General features: G+C 36.0%; 1 protein-coding gene across 7 annotated transcripts in view; it reads left to right on the top strand.

The window, feature by feature from the left end:
* NRCAM (neuronal cell adhesion molecule) overlaps positions 1-15754 on the top strand; it is a 77813-nt gene that overhangs the window by 38775 nt on the left and 23284 nt on the right. For 4 of the 7 annotated variants that reach the window (XM_009710187.1, XM_009710186.1, XM_009710182.1 and 1 more), the window contains 8 exons: positions 1935-2132; positions 2242-2312; positions 3188-3413; positions 3708-3823; positions 7713-7917; positions 8115-8237; positions 9216-9392; positions 10509-10544. In XM_009710187.1, the coding sequence (XP_009708489.1) occupies positions 1935-2132; positions 2242-2312; positions 3188-3413; positions 3708-3823; positions 7713-7917; positions 8115-8237; positions 9216-9392; positions 10509-10544 (1152 nt within the window). The remainder of the gene's footprint in view (positions 1-1934; positions 2133-2241; positions 2313-3187; positions 3414-3707; positions 3824-7712; positions 7918-8114; positions 8238-9215; positions 9393-10508; positions 10545-15754) is intronic. The other 3 variants (XM_009710185.1, XM_009710188.1, XM_009710189.1) reach the window with 1 other exon arrangement.

Here is a 15754-nt window from a genome sequence, read left to right as displayed (position 1 = left end):
GGTTGGATGGGGCTTTGAGTAACCTGGTCTGGTGGAAGGTGTCTCTGCCCACGGCAGGGGGGTTGGAACTAGGTGCTCTTTAAAGTCCTTTCCAACCAAACCATTCTATCATTCTATGATTCTTGTATCAGTATTTTCCTTTTCTTTTCCAGATCAGAAGGCACAAGTCTTGTCTTTCTATGGGAATGAGATCACACTGTTTCAAAAGAGATGATACTGGGTGGTGTTGGCTCATGTCTAGTTTTTCTAGAGTTGAGATACTGCATGCACTCTGATATTGAACTCTTCTGACTAAATAATGCTGATTTTAATTATGATACAATTTATATTGCTGCGTGGTCCCCTGAGAGCCTGCGAAATAAGGCATTTGCTTCATAAGTAAGCCTATTATTGCTGCTGCTGCTGCTGTCACTTCACAGTGCAGATCAAGACTCAAGGATAGCACTTCATTATGAGTGATCCCTTTACAAAAGTAATATGCTTGACATACTAGGATCTCTCTGAAAGTTGAAATAGAATTTTTTTCCTTGAAGTCTCTTATAAATTATTCTCCTAAAGTTGCAGGCAGAATGATAGTTACTGTGGAAGCAAAAAGCAGTAGTGAAAACTTTGTGGGTGCTTTTTTTTTAGCACATAATATTCTCCCCTTTTCAGCAAAGACTTTGGTCCAGAAAACATCCCATCCCAAGACCTTTATCTCTGAGCACACAACACCAGCTATAACTCAGGCAGTAATTTGGGGCTAGTTCTCCTTCTTTCTCACTACTCAGGTGAGGATGAAATCTGCAAGCCTTAAGTCCAGAAAGCTATGATTAGTACTGCTTATCTATTTTACTTCTTGAACATCTTTGTTCCTCAAACTATTGTGCATTATTTCTATGTGGTACTGCAGGTATTCTTGTAAAAGTAATTTCTAGATGCCCCTTAGAATTTCATTAGTAGTGCAAACAGGATGTATTCTGAGTCATATTCTGGCTTCTTTTCCCCACCTATACATGAGATAGGGGAAAATTTTTGTTACACAGCACACAAACAATTGATGCTCACATAGATTTTGTATATCTAAATTTAAAGTTCCGTGGAATGTACTCAGACTATGCGTTCTTCTCCCATTTATTTACTGTATCCTAGCAATTCCTTTTAAGTGTTTCAAAATTTATATCTCATAGCTAAATGCAGGAAGCTTTCTTGGCTGTTTCATGGCTGAAAAAAAAATGTCCTTTTGTCTTTGCTAATGAATGTGGTTTTGTTTTTGGAGTTCCACAAGCCTGTTTATCCCTGAGGTTATATACTCTGTATGGTCTTAACAGTAATCGTAATGTTCAGAGAACTCTGAAGAAATTTAGCTTCTGAACGTACTTTTCGTGACTTAATTTGAAGATACTGAAAAGTGCTCTCAAAAACCTTCCTCAAGTATTGGTTCTTGACTTTAAATAGTTCTTCACTAAGCCAATCTCATTGGGGAAAATTGAATACTAAGAGAGTTTTAATATTGTACAGGTACTGCTTACTGTCAGCTTGATACAACCAAGACCAATATATTTGTCAGCCAAATATTACTTTTACATCAAAATTCCAATCTTGAAAGTCCCAGTTTCTTGCTGTGGTAGTTCAAGGGTTCCTGTTATATTAAAATCTGGTACCTGGGAGAGAACTCTTGTAATAACATGTTGCCTGACAGGTAGCTGCATTAGTGAGAATAACAAATAATAAAAGTAAGAGTGTTTCTATTATATTTCTACCTAGGCATTACTTTTTGAGATCCACATTATAGATCTGTGTTCTGGTTTGTGTACTTATATTTCAATTTCCATGATTTCTAAAAGCGTTGATTGGTTCCCTCCCTTCTGATGAGCTCATTCAGAAATGCCTACACTGATCTAGGAAGGTGTTCCAAGTTTTGACATAAAGTTGGATTCAATTTCTGTTTACAGACTTTGTGATTGAATATGAAGATGGGCTGCATGAACCAGGGGTATGGCATTACCAGACGGAAGTTCCTGGAACTCAGACAACAGTAGAACTGAAGTTGTCTCCGTACGTTAACTACTCATTCCGTGTGATAGCTGTCAATGAGATTGGCAGAAGTCAGCCGAGTGAACCATCTGAGCAGTACCTGACAAAATCTGCAAGTAAATAACTATTCCCACTTACCAGTGATTGATTTGTACTCTGGCATTGAATTTGCTTGGAATGCAAACAGCAATCATTCTTGTTCATGTGGAAATATTTTGGTTTTAGGCCCTGATGAAAATCCTTCTAATGTAAAAGGGACAGGCTCAGAACCTGATAATTTGGTAATAACATGGGAGGTAAGTTTGGTTTTTTGAGGTTTCATTTGGTTCTTTTCAGATCTGTGAGAAACTTTTTTTTTGAGAAATAAAGATCTAACTGTGAACACGCTGTGAGAACACCCAATGAGTTGCTTGCTTAAAACCTTCTTGAAAAAGAGTAAAAATCAGACATTTCCCCGTCTTCATTTTCAGGGAAAAACTGCATGCATTATGGGAAAAAAAAAATATAAGGTGCTGTATTTCCCTTGAGTGATTTCTCAAGATAAGCCTTTAATTTGGTAATAGAGGATGTTTTGCTGCCAATTTAGGAAAACCTAAATATGTAAAATGAGGTTTATCTCAAGTAGAGTCTTATTTTTAGAATTAATTCTAATGTGAATCTTAATTCTGCCCTCAGCTTTTGTGATAAACTAAATTATTGTGTACTCTTCCGCTGAAAATCTTTTGTGGAAAAGTTTTCTCTATCATGCCCTTACCATCATGACAGGAGCTCAAGGAGAGCCATATAAAACCCGTTTCCCATCCCAGGCAAGAAACATTGTCTAGGGAACACTGTTTATAGGGAGTTGGTGTAAGTCTGTTTTTCCCTCTTTAACTTCTTAAGAAATATTTGAAAACAAAATATTTATACAGAAATCGCAATGTATGGATGCATGAGAATTATCCAGGATCACCATTCAATGTGATTTTTACTAATGAATGAAAAGCAACTGAACTGACCTCCTGTAAAAGCTAAATTGCATAGCTTGGAAATTTCAGGAATGTTTCTCTGTCACAGAACACAGTGGTAAATTTTCAGTAAAATTCTAAAGAAAAATCGGTGTATTTCCTTTTTGACTTGCAATTTTTCACATGCTTCAGAATATTTTTAAAAATATTTATTTTCATTTCAGTCTTTAAAAGGTTTTCAGTCTAATGGACCAGGGCTTCAGTACAAAGTCAGCTGGCGTCAGAAAGATGTTGATGATGAATGGACATCTGTTATAGTTGCAAATGTATCTAAATATATTGTGTCTGGTACACCAACTTTTGTTCCCTATGAAATAAAAGTGCAAGCTTTAAATGACCTGGGATATGCACCAGAGCCATCAGAGGTGATTGGACATTCAGGGGAAGACTGTAAGTTTTGTAGTTTGACTTAATTGTGCTAATTAAAAACAACTAAATGTGTAACCTAAATGCGTATTTAAAATACTAAAATATTGAAAAAGAGGGATAGTGGTGTTTTTTTTTTAATTAAAATGAAGTCATTTAGCCTTCCTAATACTCTGTAGTATTAATCCTGAGGTCAGCTTTTTAACATAGGAAGATTTTAACCTACTCCTTGAGTGCAATGCAAAGACTCATTCTGAAAAAGTATGTTCATGTGGTTTCTCATTCTAACTAGGTACTTGTTGCATCCTTTCCACACAGTGCCAATGGTTGCCCCAGGCAATGTGCAGGTTCATGTTATTAACAGCACATTAGCAAAGGTACATTGGGACCCAGTTCCACTAAAAACTGTCCGAGGACACCTTCAAGGGTACAAAGTAAGTACAGTCAAAAGCATTCTGTTTCTCATTTATTAAAATAGATCACTTTTCCTGTATGAGATTGTATCCAGATTGAAGTAACTGACATGTAAGAGGACTCTTGCTTTTCAGTGAGCTCACAAGTTTTGCTGGCAAGAGCAACAGCATTGATACAACTCGTTTAAAGTTCAGCAATGTTCCAGCCTTATAGCACTTACCTCCTGTAACATTGTCCTTGAAGAAAAATGCGATGTGTTTGCAATTAAGTTTGCACACATTATATAGATTAAAAAAATAGTTTTACAGATCTTATTCCAAAAGAATATTTAGAGGATGAGGAGAAATAGTTTCTGTAGGAGTCTCTAGGTCTAATGCTAAGATTACTCATCTTCTGCTGTAATATGGTCAATCACATCTTTAATTCTGAACAACTGGCCACTTGCTAGCTTATGCTGGGTGCTGTGTCTTTTTAGAGGCCAGGAAAAAACTCAGTTTAAAAGCTCAGTTTAAGGAGATAGGAAATGGCAGAAGATTTGGAGTGTACATATAATTGAAGGAAGCTTAGTGTAAGATAACATGCTGGCTTTGATGGTAACTGAGAAGACTGTGTTGGAGACAAAGGACTGCAATTAATAGAGAATGGGAGACAGAAGAACTTCAAGGTTAGAAACTGTGGGAACTGGTATCCCTGGAGGACAGGGAAGATCTGATGGCAAAAGTTGCTTCAGAGATTGCATTAGAAGCCTATCAGAAGAAACTCAGGAGTGGAAACTGCAGAAGCATGGTAGACTGGTTGTGGAGGGAAGAGTGAAATGAGAGGATATACTGACTTCTATGCAACAACAGAAGAAAATAAAAAATAATTACTTCTTTGCTCCTCTGCAAGTATATTAATAAATCTGTTCTAACAAAACAGACTAGTTACACAGCCCAAACTAGGTTACTTCATAAGACAGACTAATTTGAACTAATTCTGTTTAAATGAAAGGAGGAAAAAGAAATATTTGAAAAATGAAGAGAGTAAGGAGTATTTGGAGGAGAATAAATGCACATACTTATAAAATGGAACACTAGCATTCGAGAGCATTGAAACTGAATTAGTGCGTTACAGCTGGTTACCACATGGATGTGAGTTCCTAGTATGCGGATATCACTTACCTGGCACAAAATACCAGCATCCAGAGAGACTTAAGCTAGTTCTGTGTGGGCTAGCGTAAGTATTTGTAGTTAATGTGGTGCTTTGCCCTAGATAATAAACTTGGCTGAGAAACAGGATTTACTAGTCTGTTAAATGTTTATCTGTTAGATGACAGTCTCATATCAGCCTCGTATTTCACACACAAATAGGCAATGAGAAAACGTCTATTATGTGAGAATTAAAGAGTTAGAATTTAGTGAAGTTAATGCTTATTATTAATTGAGTTGCAGCAACACTAATGCTCATAATCTGAATCCCCAAACTTCTGTTAAAGATCATGAATTATACAAAAAAATCCATAGATACAAATGCCTGCACATACATCAGGTGTTTAGTTCTCACCCTTCAAAGGCATGGTTACAGTGAATTGTCATCATTCCAGGTTTCGATGAAGATTTCTTTTTCCTCCGACTTGGAGTCTCTGAAGGTTATTTTCTGTCCTGTATTTACTAGTGGGCTGCACATTTTCCTCTCCAGTTGGTCTAAGGGGTTAGTCATGCCATGATTACTTCTGTTTAGTGTGTTGGTCTTTCTCTGTATACAGTATGGGTTTTTTTTGTGGGGTGGAGAACCACACAATTACATAAAGCTAAGCAAAACTGAAGCTAAAGCTAAAATAAGTTAGTCAATAATCATAAACAGAACAAGCTCAAGACCACAGGATTGACAGCAGACCTGACCACTGACTAGTTTTGCTGTTATGACTAGGACAAGTATGATAATGGCATATCATTGAACAAGTGGTAGATGCAGCAAAAGTTTCTTAAACATTTTTTGCAGGTACAGCTAAATCAAGCTGAAATAGGCTTAAAACTAGACAAGTCATGACAAGTCCTAAGACCTGGTGGATAGTTACTGTTCATAAAGCTTTCTCTGAATACAAGCTGAAAACTTTTCATAGATGCAGAGTATGCTTTAAGTGTCAGCATAGCTGACAAAGCACGTGACTACCTCTTTTTGAACGCATCAGCAAAATCTTACTAGCATACTCAGAGGGCTTTCCTAATTAATAAAATTATTTCAGACAGTAGCCCAATATGCAGTGTTGCATTAGGGACACATTTCTTCATAAAGAGAGGAGTATTTCTCTAAAGAGTCATGTCATGAAGACAAATGTATGAACAAAGCAGGAAGACATCTAACTAGCAGCAGTCTATAGCACATTACTCATATTTTGCTCTTGTATTAATCTAGCTATTACTTGATATACTATGGTACTATAAAGCATTTCAAACCTCAGAAGAAATTTTAAAAAGAATTCTTTTCACTGTGACTGCTGCCATTTTTCCTCTTATTCTTATGAATTCAGTGGTTATTCAATACAGTATGTGAAAAATGTGATGCAGTCTCTTTCACTGTCATGTTCCTCTTCCAAATCACTGCTTATCAAACCCAGCTTATTAAAGCTCTCTTTTAATTTCAGCCTGGCTAGTGGCCAGTGATGACCCAACTATAGTAATGTACTTTGTGAAGTGTTACTGGCTAACAGTTCTTAAAATATCATGAACCATACCTCACAAGTTTCAATACTAATAGTACCAACACTTCAAGCTGTTTTTAGCTTGTAAATGGCTTTCTACACTAGTTGGTAGGATGAGAGCTACAGGATGACAGCTGGCAGTGTTGAAAAACATTAACTCAAGCCATGTAAAACACAGTGACATTTGACAGTGATTAAAGTCAAATGATTATGTTGTTAGCAACAGAAAGCTGGTGTTAGTGTAAGGTTGCTTTATAAGTTATCTAGTTGGGCTTTGTAAGTCTTAACAGTTCCCTTTTTTGAATTCATATGTGAAATCTCAGCTTCCTTAATTAAACACGTGTTTTGCAGTTGGCCTAAATGGAACCAGGATTTACCCATTTACATTGCTTTATCGGTTTTAGTGTGTGATCATACATGCATGAAAATTATGCTGTGAAAAATGAACAATGATGTATTTGAAGGTGGCAATCCTAGGAGTAACACAGATCTTTGTAAGGGCAACTTTTAATATCTTTCCAGATATCATGGTAGAAAGACCGTGTAGTGACGAGAGTGCAGTCAAGGTAATTGCCTGTGAGGATCATCTGTAGTTTCTTAGAAACTCAGTCATCAAAATGGACACCAGAATCAGCTTTATGGTCTGATAATAATTGTCACATAAATGGAGAAGTAGTCTTTCTGTCCCTAAGTAGAGATCATACTATGACTGTAACCTCAGAGTCCTTTCAGAACTTGCATGGTTTTCCAGTCTAGACAAATCTTTTCATTTCTTTCCCATTTAAAAATATCTGCTTGGCTTTCACACCACAGGGAATATCATGGTCAAGCGTGTGACATAACAAGGTAGCAAAGTGCAAATCCGCTTTGGAAGCTGTGTAGACATCTTACTAAAAGAATGGGATGGTATGAATGAGTCGTGCCTCTCTGATGGACTTGCTGACATGAGAACCATCACATATTAATGCACTTCCAAACCAGAACTTGTGTCAAAATGGCTTTGAGCATTAACAGAAGTGACAGGTGATAGTCTTCACCCAGTTGTGTAGATGTGACTATTACTGGACGAGATCTGTTTCTGGAGCAGGAAAGCTCTATGCTGTGTCTCAGTTTAGCTTATTAAAATTGCAGTTATTCCTACCTGTAATTCATGGGTACTCGTGGAAAAGCTTAGAGTTTGTAAAATCAGAACACCTAAACACTCACTGTAGATTTTCTTTTGTCTTTAGGTTTACTACTGGAAAGTGCAGAGTCTATCAAGAAGGAGTAGGCGGCACGTAGAAAAAAAGATCTTGACTTTCAGGGGGAACAAGACTTTTGGAATGTTGCCAGGGCTGGAGCCCTATAGTTCTTACAAGCTGAATGTTAGAGTTGTTAATGGTAAAGGAGAAGGACCTGCAAGCCCAGACAAAGTATTTAAGACCCCTGAAGGAGGTATGAAATGAGAAAGCTAGAGAATAAACTTCAATGCAGTATGTTCAGAAATAGAACACTAAGGGTATAATTGCTGAATTTGCATCTTGGACACCGTAAAATCATAATCTGGCTCAATACAGTAGTATTCTTAAGAATAATTCATGAGCTGTTTTAAGTTAATCTACTTTGTATTTACTGTATATTCTTCTTAAAAGTTCCTAGCTCACCCTCCTTTTTGAAGATTACTAACCCAACACTGGACTCTCTGACTCTGGAGTGGGGTTCACCTACCCATCCGAATGGTGTTTTGATATCATATATACTGAAGTTTCAGCCAAGTAAGTTAATTATGAATATATAACTCTATCTTAGACAATATGTCTACCAAACAGCAGTCCATTTATTAAGAAAAAGTGGTGTTAAATTTATAATGTTCAAAAGATATGATTGCATTGTAGATTTCAAGTTTGGGAAAGATTAATGTATTTTGACAATATAGATGACTATTTGGAAAACTTCACTTGCTCAAGTACAAGGTTAGCATTTTTCCATTACTTCTATTTCTTCAAACCATACTTCACAGAAAAGTGGAGGTGAAATCCTACATACAATTGGTTACCAACCTAGAAGCAAGATACTACCACTTACAAATCCTATATTCTAACTGCAGAGAAAGTATCATTAGAAGTAGATCAAAATACATCCAATTATATTGTTGTCTGCTTCTTCAATTTTCATGGTATTTTAATTTTAAAAAGAAAAATTCATAAATGTGCCATTTACTCATATCGGAGCTATAAATCACTTCCTTAGGATCCCCATGCCACTGCTTAGTTGCCCAGAAATTTGTCAGCAGTAAAGAGTTTTGTGTGCATGGAAGAGATTAAGGGAGTTTGTTTTTTTCCACTTACCAGCTTCCACTGTTCCTTGACATTACATACAAGTCACTTCAGTATTTTTTTTCCTAAGTGTGCTGTATTTATTGTGAGGCAGCTAGTTTAGCAGTGTGTAAGTTCAGATGACTTGATGTGGACTCAGTTGCCTTGGATTCAGATACTTACGAGAATGGAACTTGAACTTAAAAAACTTGTAGGTGTTTCCGATCTCCCTGTTGAATACTGGCCCCTTGCATAGATCCTTTTTACACAACGGTGACTTTCTTTTAAAACTGTAGATTATCATTCACAGAACTTGTGATGAACAATGCAGCAGACAAACAAAACAAATAAATACAAACAAAAAAAGCCTGTTTTAACAAAATTATAACGTAGGCAATTTTCCTAACTAACTCTTTTTAATTTTTCTTGTAACAACAGTTAACAACACACATGAATTGGGTCCCTTGGTAGAGATAAGAATTCCTGCCAACGAGAGCAGCTTGATATTAAAAAATTTAAATTACAGCACACGGTACAAGTTTTACTTTAATGCACAAACTTCAGTTGGATCAGGAAGTCAGATAACTGAGGAAGCAGTAACAATTATGGATGAAGGTAAGATGGGTATGTATGAAGAAAACCCACTGAGTTTAAAAACCACTACAAATTTCATTGAAAATACTTCCTTCCATTAAGGAAATAGCCTCTAGTAATTTTTTTTCTGGGGCTTTCTTAACTATATTACACACTAATAGAAGATTTTAAATAATTTTAAAGAAAAGATGTGCAAACGTTTTCTACTGTAGTGGAAACCCCAAAGGAGGTGTAAAGCCCCTCCTTTTGATATAAACTTACAAGTTCTAAGACTTTGGTTTTTCTGGGCTTCGAAGTTTCATGTAACTTTACATTTTAAGTGATCTTCCTCCATTCACCTATTCTGCTTCATTGACCTGCTCTGGTCACAGAGAACAATACTGAAATGATGCAGCTTTATGGCTAGAGGAAATTATTTGTCTTTTGAAGTATGCAACAGCTTCTGTGAGGTCTAAACTTTTTTTCACAGAGCTGGCAAAAATTGTAATTTTAAAAAAGCTGCAGAAATAAATTTGTCATCTATGACCCCAAGTAACTGGTGACATTGTATAATATTTAAAAAGTATATCTTAAGTATATTGTTCAATCCTGTCACTATTGATTTTTACATCTCTAGCCATTCTAGATCTCTGATTTTCACAGTTCTTTTGTTGAAGATGTTATTTATTTAAACATGAAAGCTTAACAAATAAGAGTAATTTAAAGCAAAGGGGAAATTTGAGGGGAAAGCCTTTTATGATTTTGCACATCTTTGTATTAAAAATATTTTTATCCCATCTTTTGACGGATTTTTATGCTTAGTAAAACTGTAGTTTATTGGAGTTGCCCTAGATGAGTTGGTATGCAGTGCAATTTCTCTAATAGTATATTAAGGTTGCATATGAACTGCATTTATTTTAAATCGTGAATCTTAGCAAGCATGAGCAATAAAATTTTGTAAATGCATGTATATTAATTTTTGCCTTGTAATATTCTGTCAGTGTTCAGCATAAGTGGATTGTTTCTAATTTATTTGAATTAATGCATTTTATCTAGTCTGCATGCTTTTCTGGTTTATAATGAAATTATATATGTGTGTTCCCTTTGATGTTGTATCTAATTATATAGTGTTCCTATTCTTGTTTTCCTCCATTAAAGCTGGTATTCTCCGTCCTGCTGTAGGTGCAGGCAAAGGTAAAATGAAACTGCATGATTTGTTAATATGTGGATTTTGCAGTGTTGCAAATGGGGAAATTGCAGTGGTAAGGACAGAAAATTTGGACTACACATACAAAGTATTTATCAGCACTGCAAGAAAACATTTGTGGGTTTTGTTGCTGTTTTTTTGTTTGGTTTTTTTTGTGTTTTTTTTTTTGTTTCTTTTTTTTTTTTAAAAAGGAATCCAGAATGCTTATTAATACCTTTCATCTGTTTATTTTGCCACAGAGTTCCAGGGGAATTCATTAGCTTTGCTTCAGCAAAGTGTAATTATTTCTGAACATTTAACAGATGTATCTCACTGTCATAAATATTCAGGATTCAGGTGCACGAGCACTGATTAGCTGGAGTAGAAAAACCAGCACTTTTGCAGAGATTTTTTTTTACTGCCTGTGCCACGTGAATTTTTTGTTTTAAAAACGTGGGTGTGTTCTTGTTCTCACTGCTGATGAATGCTACCTATTTGATCACATTTATTTCATTTACAAGCCAACTATGCATAGGAGACAGATGGCTGACAATACCCTCTGTATACTTCTCAGTTCGAGTATCAGATTGAATATACACGCAAAGGGCTTCCTGCTGTCTTAGGTTCACAGATCTTGTGAGTGAGTACTTGAGGATATTTCAATAAGTGGAACTTATTACCATCCTTATTCTTAAATTCAGGAATATTTAGTTCTTTATGATGCAGTTCTGTCAAACAAGGTGTTCTTCACATTTTTGCACACCGTTTTTTATGAATTTTGATACCTTCACTCTCAGAAGCAAAGATTGTCCTGAGGACTGTTAGGTAGTTGTAAGTCAGAAAGATGTCTCTGTACGTATGTGTCATTCTATCACAGAGGTGTTGTTAACACTAATGAACACCTGTGCTTCAGATTCTCAGACCATAAGCATCCCAAATCAAAATCTGTACATGAAATACCCAACATTTTTTACAAACTTGGAAGAGACAGCATACATTGTTTTATATGTATTTTCTTTCCACTTTGATCAGCTGTTTTGAATGATAATAACCATAAAGAAGAACTTCATTCACTCAGTCTGGTATAAATCAGACTCTTTATATATGTATGTATGCATGCATTTGTGCATATATAAGATATATATGTATTTACATATGTATATATAAGTGTATTCTAATATCAGATGCATTTCTGGTAAGTATATGGAGTTGTGGATTTATTTTAATGACAAGTCTTTCTTACTGTTTTTAGCCTAGTTGTAGCTGAGAAGTCAGCACAGATTGGAACAATCAAACTGGCTTGTAGTCCTGGACATTAACAGCAGAAATGCATATTAAGTTCTCATTATTTATAGCTGACTATAAAAACTCATACAAAGAAAAATGGATTCTCTGTGTGAAACTGAGGTCTAATTATAGCTGTATCACAGTCTACGACTAGCAGAAAGCATCTTATTTATAAGATCAGCTGGAGCAGCTCACATTTCAGAGCTGTCATCTCAGATTCTCTGAAAACTAAGCAGATGTCTTAGTTTGGTTCCATGCCACTTATGGTTTCAAAGTTTTCACATATTCCTATAGCATCTAGCTCTCACAATTGCAAAGAAAACTTTGGAACTGCAAACAGGATGGAACTAAAGCCATGACATCTGTTAAGACATCCGAGTTGCTGCAGGTCTGAGATGGATGTTCTCAGTGATTATTTACATTAAAGTGATTAACTGTTTCGCTACTGATCAAGGACTATGAGGAAGGAAAAGGCGGATCGTATTATCAAGATCAAGTGCCAAATTATTTGGTCTCATGAGTGGGTGGATTTGGAAGACAGAAATACTCAGCCAACTCAAGAAGAAGCTGTACCCAGGAGTGAATTTTTAACTCCTCTGTTAAGTACAGGAGGGCCTATACGTTATGTACAGTTCTTACCAATGTGGACCCAAAGCCAAACCAAGAAGATGAAATTTAGATATTCTTAGCTTTTTTGTGATCTAACAAAAACATCTCAGTTTTTCATTTTGAAGGGCAGAACTTACAGAAAAATGTAATTATCCTTTCTCTTTCACTTTGAGCACATTTATCTTGGAAGTTAAGAAGGCAATAGGTCCCAGCCAGCCTAAATTGCACTGAAATTTCTGTACTTGGTGTTTTCTACTGGCTAGCTGCCCCTGAAGAGCTGCAGCTTGGCCAGTCAGAAACATTAGAGACAAGGTCCTGGAGGTATTCCAATCATTTAAACCTGGGTGAACTGTGCCATTTGGGACATATTTCACTTCTCAGAGTAAAACTATATATTAAAGTGTAGAGGGAAATACTGCTACGGTAAATCTAAGGATCTTGGAGTGTCTCAATATTTTTATTGTAGTTCTGAAATACATTGCCTGTCTCTTGGCACCATGTGTCTTCTGCCATCTTTTTAGACAGGCATGGGCCCTTCATTGTCTTTTACTACTTTAAAAACAGTGAAAGTAACCACAGTCTGCTTACTGCTGCACTTGACACTTTTAATATTTGTCCCAGCTGAGTTTGTCTGATTATAATGACTGAACTGGTGTTAAGTAAAGATGTCCAGTATATTCTAGAAGAATAAGTAGAGGAGCAAGTTTTGTGCATTTTTCCCCTAAGGTAAAATGACGATTTTAGATTAAACCATGAAATATGAGGTCAAAGCTAAGGGATTTAGATAAAGAAATCATTTTTTTTCTGTAGCTTGAATAGAACTTAGAAGCTCTATTCAAATGGGGGGCAATATAAGGAGAAAATTACTGTCTCCCTTGTAATATGGGCACCATCCTAATAAAAAAGTTCTTCAGACAAACAGTGCCATTACATCTAATAGTGGAAATGCAATGGATCTTGGTAAATTACAAGAATTGAGGGATTTTTCCCTAAGGGAAACTTAACAGAGGAGATCCATGTCGTCTGAGTAAATAATGAGACATTATTTTACTAGATGGGCAAGCTATCCTGTTACAGTTGATACTCCTATTTGACTTGCACCATCTTTTTTCCTTTCTAATACTGTGATGCTATGAATGATTTAAATTTGATCAAATTATGGCACTACAAAGAAAAAATAATTGTTTTTGTTCTTAGCAACTTGTGTTCTAAATGTGTCTGAAAACTGCATATGAAAAACATAATGTGTTATACCCAGTATTAGATAAGCAGTATGCGTTGATACTGCCGTTCAAGTATTGACATCTAACGACAGGCATGAGGTAACAGAGATGTAAGAAAAACTGGGGAATAAGAACCTGACTACATGCAAAAGAATTATAGTAGCAGCTGGAAAGTGACTCAGGTGATCACTGGAGTCAAGTCTTTCCTGCCCTTTTCCATTAGAAGTTTTAAATAACTGGTCTATAGAGGATGGAAGAGAATACAAATTTCACCAGTGGTAGAAATGGATGTTGCTGACTAAAATAAACAGTCACAGGGGCTTGTTATTGTGTTTGTTATACATTGAAGTGTAGGGAGTCATGGAATGACATGTTGGTTTCATTTCACAAGCCTCCTTGTTTCACTTTTCAGTTTCTTTTTGATTTAGTCAATATTTTTACTTGAAGGCAAGGTCTTGTAGTCTGCATGCAGTCAGACACTGGTAACTGGTAGTCCTAAGCTGCAATTAAAATAAGGGTGTGAGAACATAGTTACCTTTAATTGAAGCTAATGCTTCCTGTCAATGCGGTACTCAGTCTGGTCTGCCTTCTTCGTGTGAACTTCACATCTCAAGTATTATTGACAGAAATACTTTTGTTGCAAGGAAGAAAAACAAGTAGTCTAGCCTCTGAGTTTGAAACTATTCTCTTTTTTTGACTAAATGTACAATATATAGCTCTTTATTGTAGGCTAGAAATCATTCTCAACTGAGTTCATGTCTCTGATCTCTTTGTAGAAGATAGAATCATCTCAGTTTTCTTTGTTCTGTACAAAATGCTGTTCTTTAAATCATTTTCCCTGCCCACCATCTGTTTGCCCTCCCTCTTGGAATCATTTCACATAATATCTCCATATTTTTTGCTAACAAGATCAAGCTGCTTTTTCTTTTCAAATTGATTAAGTATTTTTGTACTGCTCCTTCAGCCACTCTCTCCCTGTGGACTTCCCCATGGTATATCTATGTGATTCTTTCAGTACAATGTGCTATGCAGAGCCACTGTTTTGTCCTCTTTTAAGTCTACTGGGAACAATGATGATGCTTTGCATGCCTAACTAGAAAAAATTATGATTATTGCAATGCAAAAATTCCTGCCAATACATTTTGCTTCGTAGATGTCATGCAAAATCCATGCCATGCTAAAACCCTGTCGGTGAAACGATCTCTTGCATTTCGTCTTTGTCTTCTGTGTTTCATACACTACAGGAATGCTCTTGCAATGGCCTAAATAATCTTAGAAGTGACTGATGCCCATCTGTCACTGCCAGAAATGGAATTCACTCCTACTGTTATACTAAGGCTTGAATTTCATACTGTAAAAGTTGTAGATTAAAAAGCAAACAAAACCAAACCCTTCTGTGTGTCTTACAGGCTGTGGCAGAATCTATTACCTTTTCCCCTCATCTGTTCTTTTTTAGTTTGAATTTATTTTTCTCTCTATATATGCATTTTAACTAATTGTCTGTTGTATATTGCTTTGCGGGTTTATTTCCATTTGACACCAATCTTCAAATGTGTGCTTGTCACTTAGTGCCATTTTTTCCTGGAGATGAGGTGAATCCCATGAAAATTCCTAAAGCTTAGTCACTTTGGGGATTATTTAGTTTATTGTTCTGCTGAACTAAGTCTTGAGAGACAGTACCTATTCTGTTGTTAAAATCTGTTCGTATCTCATGTCATGTCATATTAAATTCTGTTGAATCTGCAGCCCAAGTGTAACTGTGTTATTTGGAGGCACTGTGTTCCTGAAAGGCTGGATGGTTAAATGCAACTCTACAAAAAACTCCACTAAAAAAGCACTGGAATTCATTTGAAAAGAAAGAAAAAATTTACTTTAAGCCTGGGCCTCTTTCTCAACAATTGGCAAATGCTTTTATACTGTATCTGCTACAGGAATGAAATGATACTCAAAAGGGCCAGCTAAATTCTGCATTGTATTGTAGTGTGAATAAAAGAGCTTCATTTACTGGAAGAAGCTGAATAAGAGTTGGTGTGTATAAAAATTGTAACTTACTAACAATCCATTCCCATCAGTTTTAGAGTGACGCTTTTGGCAGCGCT

Source organism: Cariama cristata, unplaced genomic scaffold (genome assembly GCF_000690535.1).
Source record: "Cariama cristata isolate BGI_N322 unplaced genomic scaffold, ASM69053v1 scaffold2641, whole genome shotgun sequence".
Classification (NCBI taxonomy): Eukaryota; Metazoa; Chordata; class Aves; order Cariamiformes; family Cariamidae; genus Cariama; species Cariama cristata.
The sequence above is the reverse complement of the archived record's forward strand: the minus strand, read 5'-3'. Positions and strand labels throughout refer to the sequence as shown.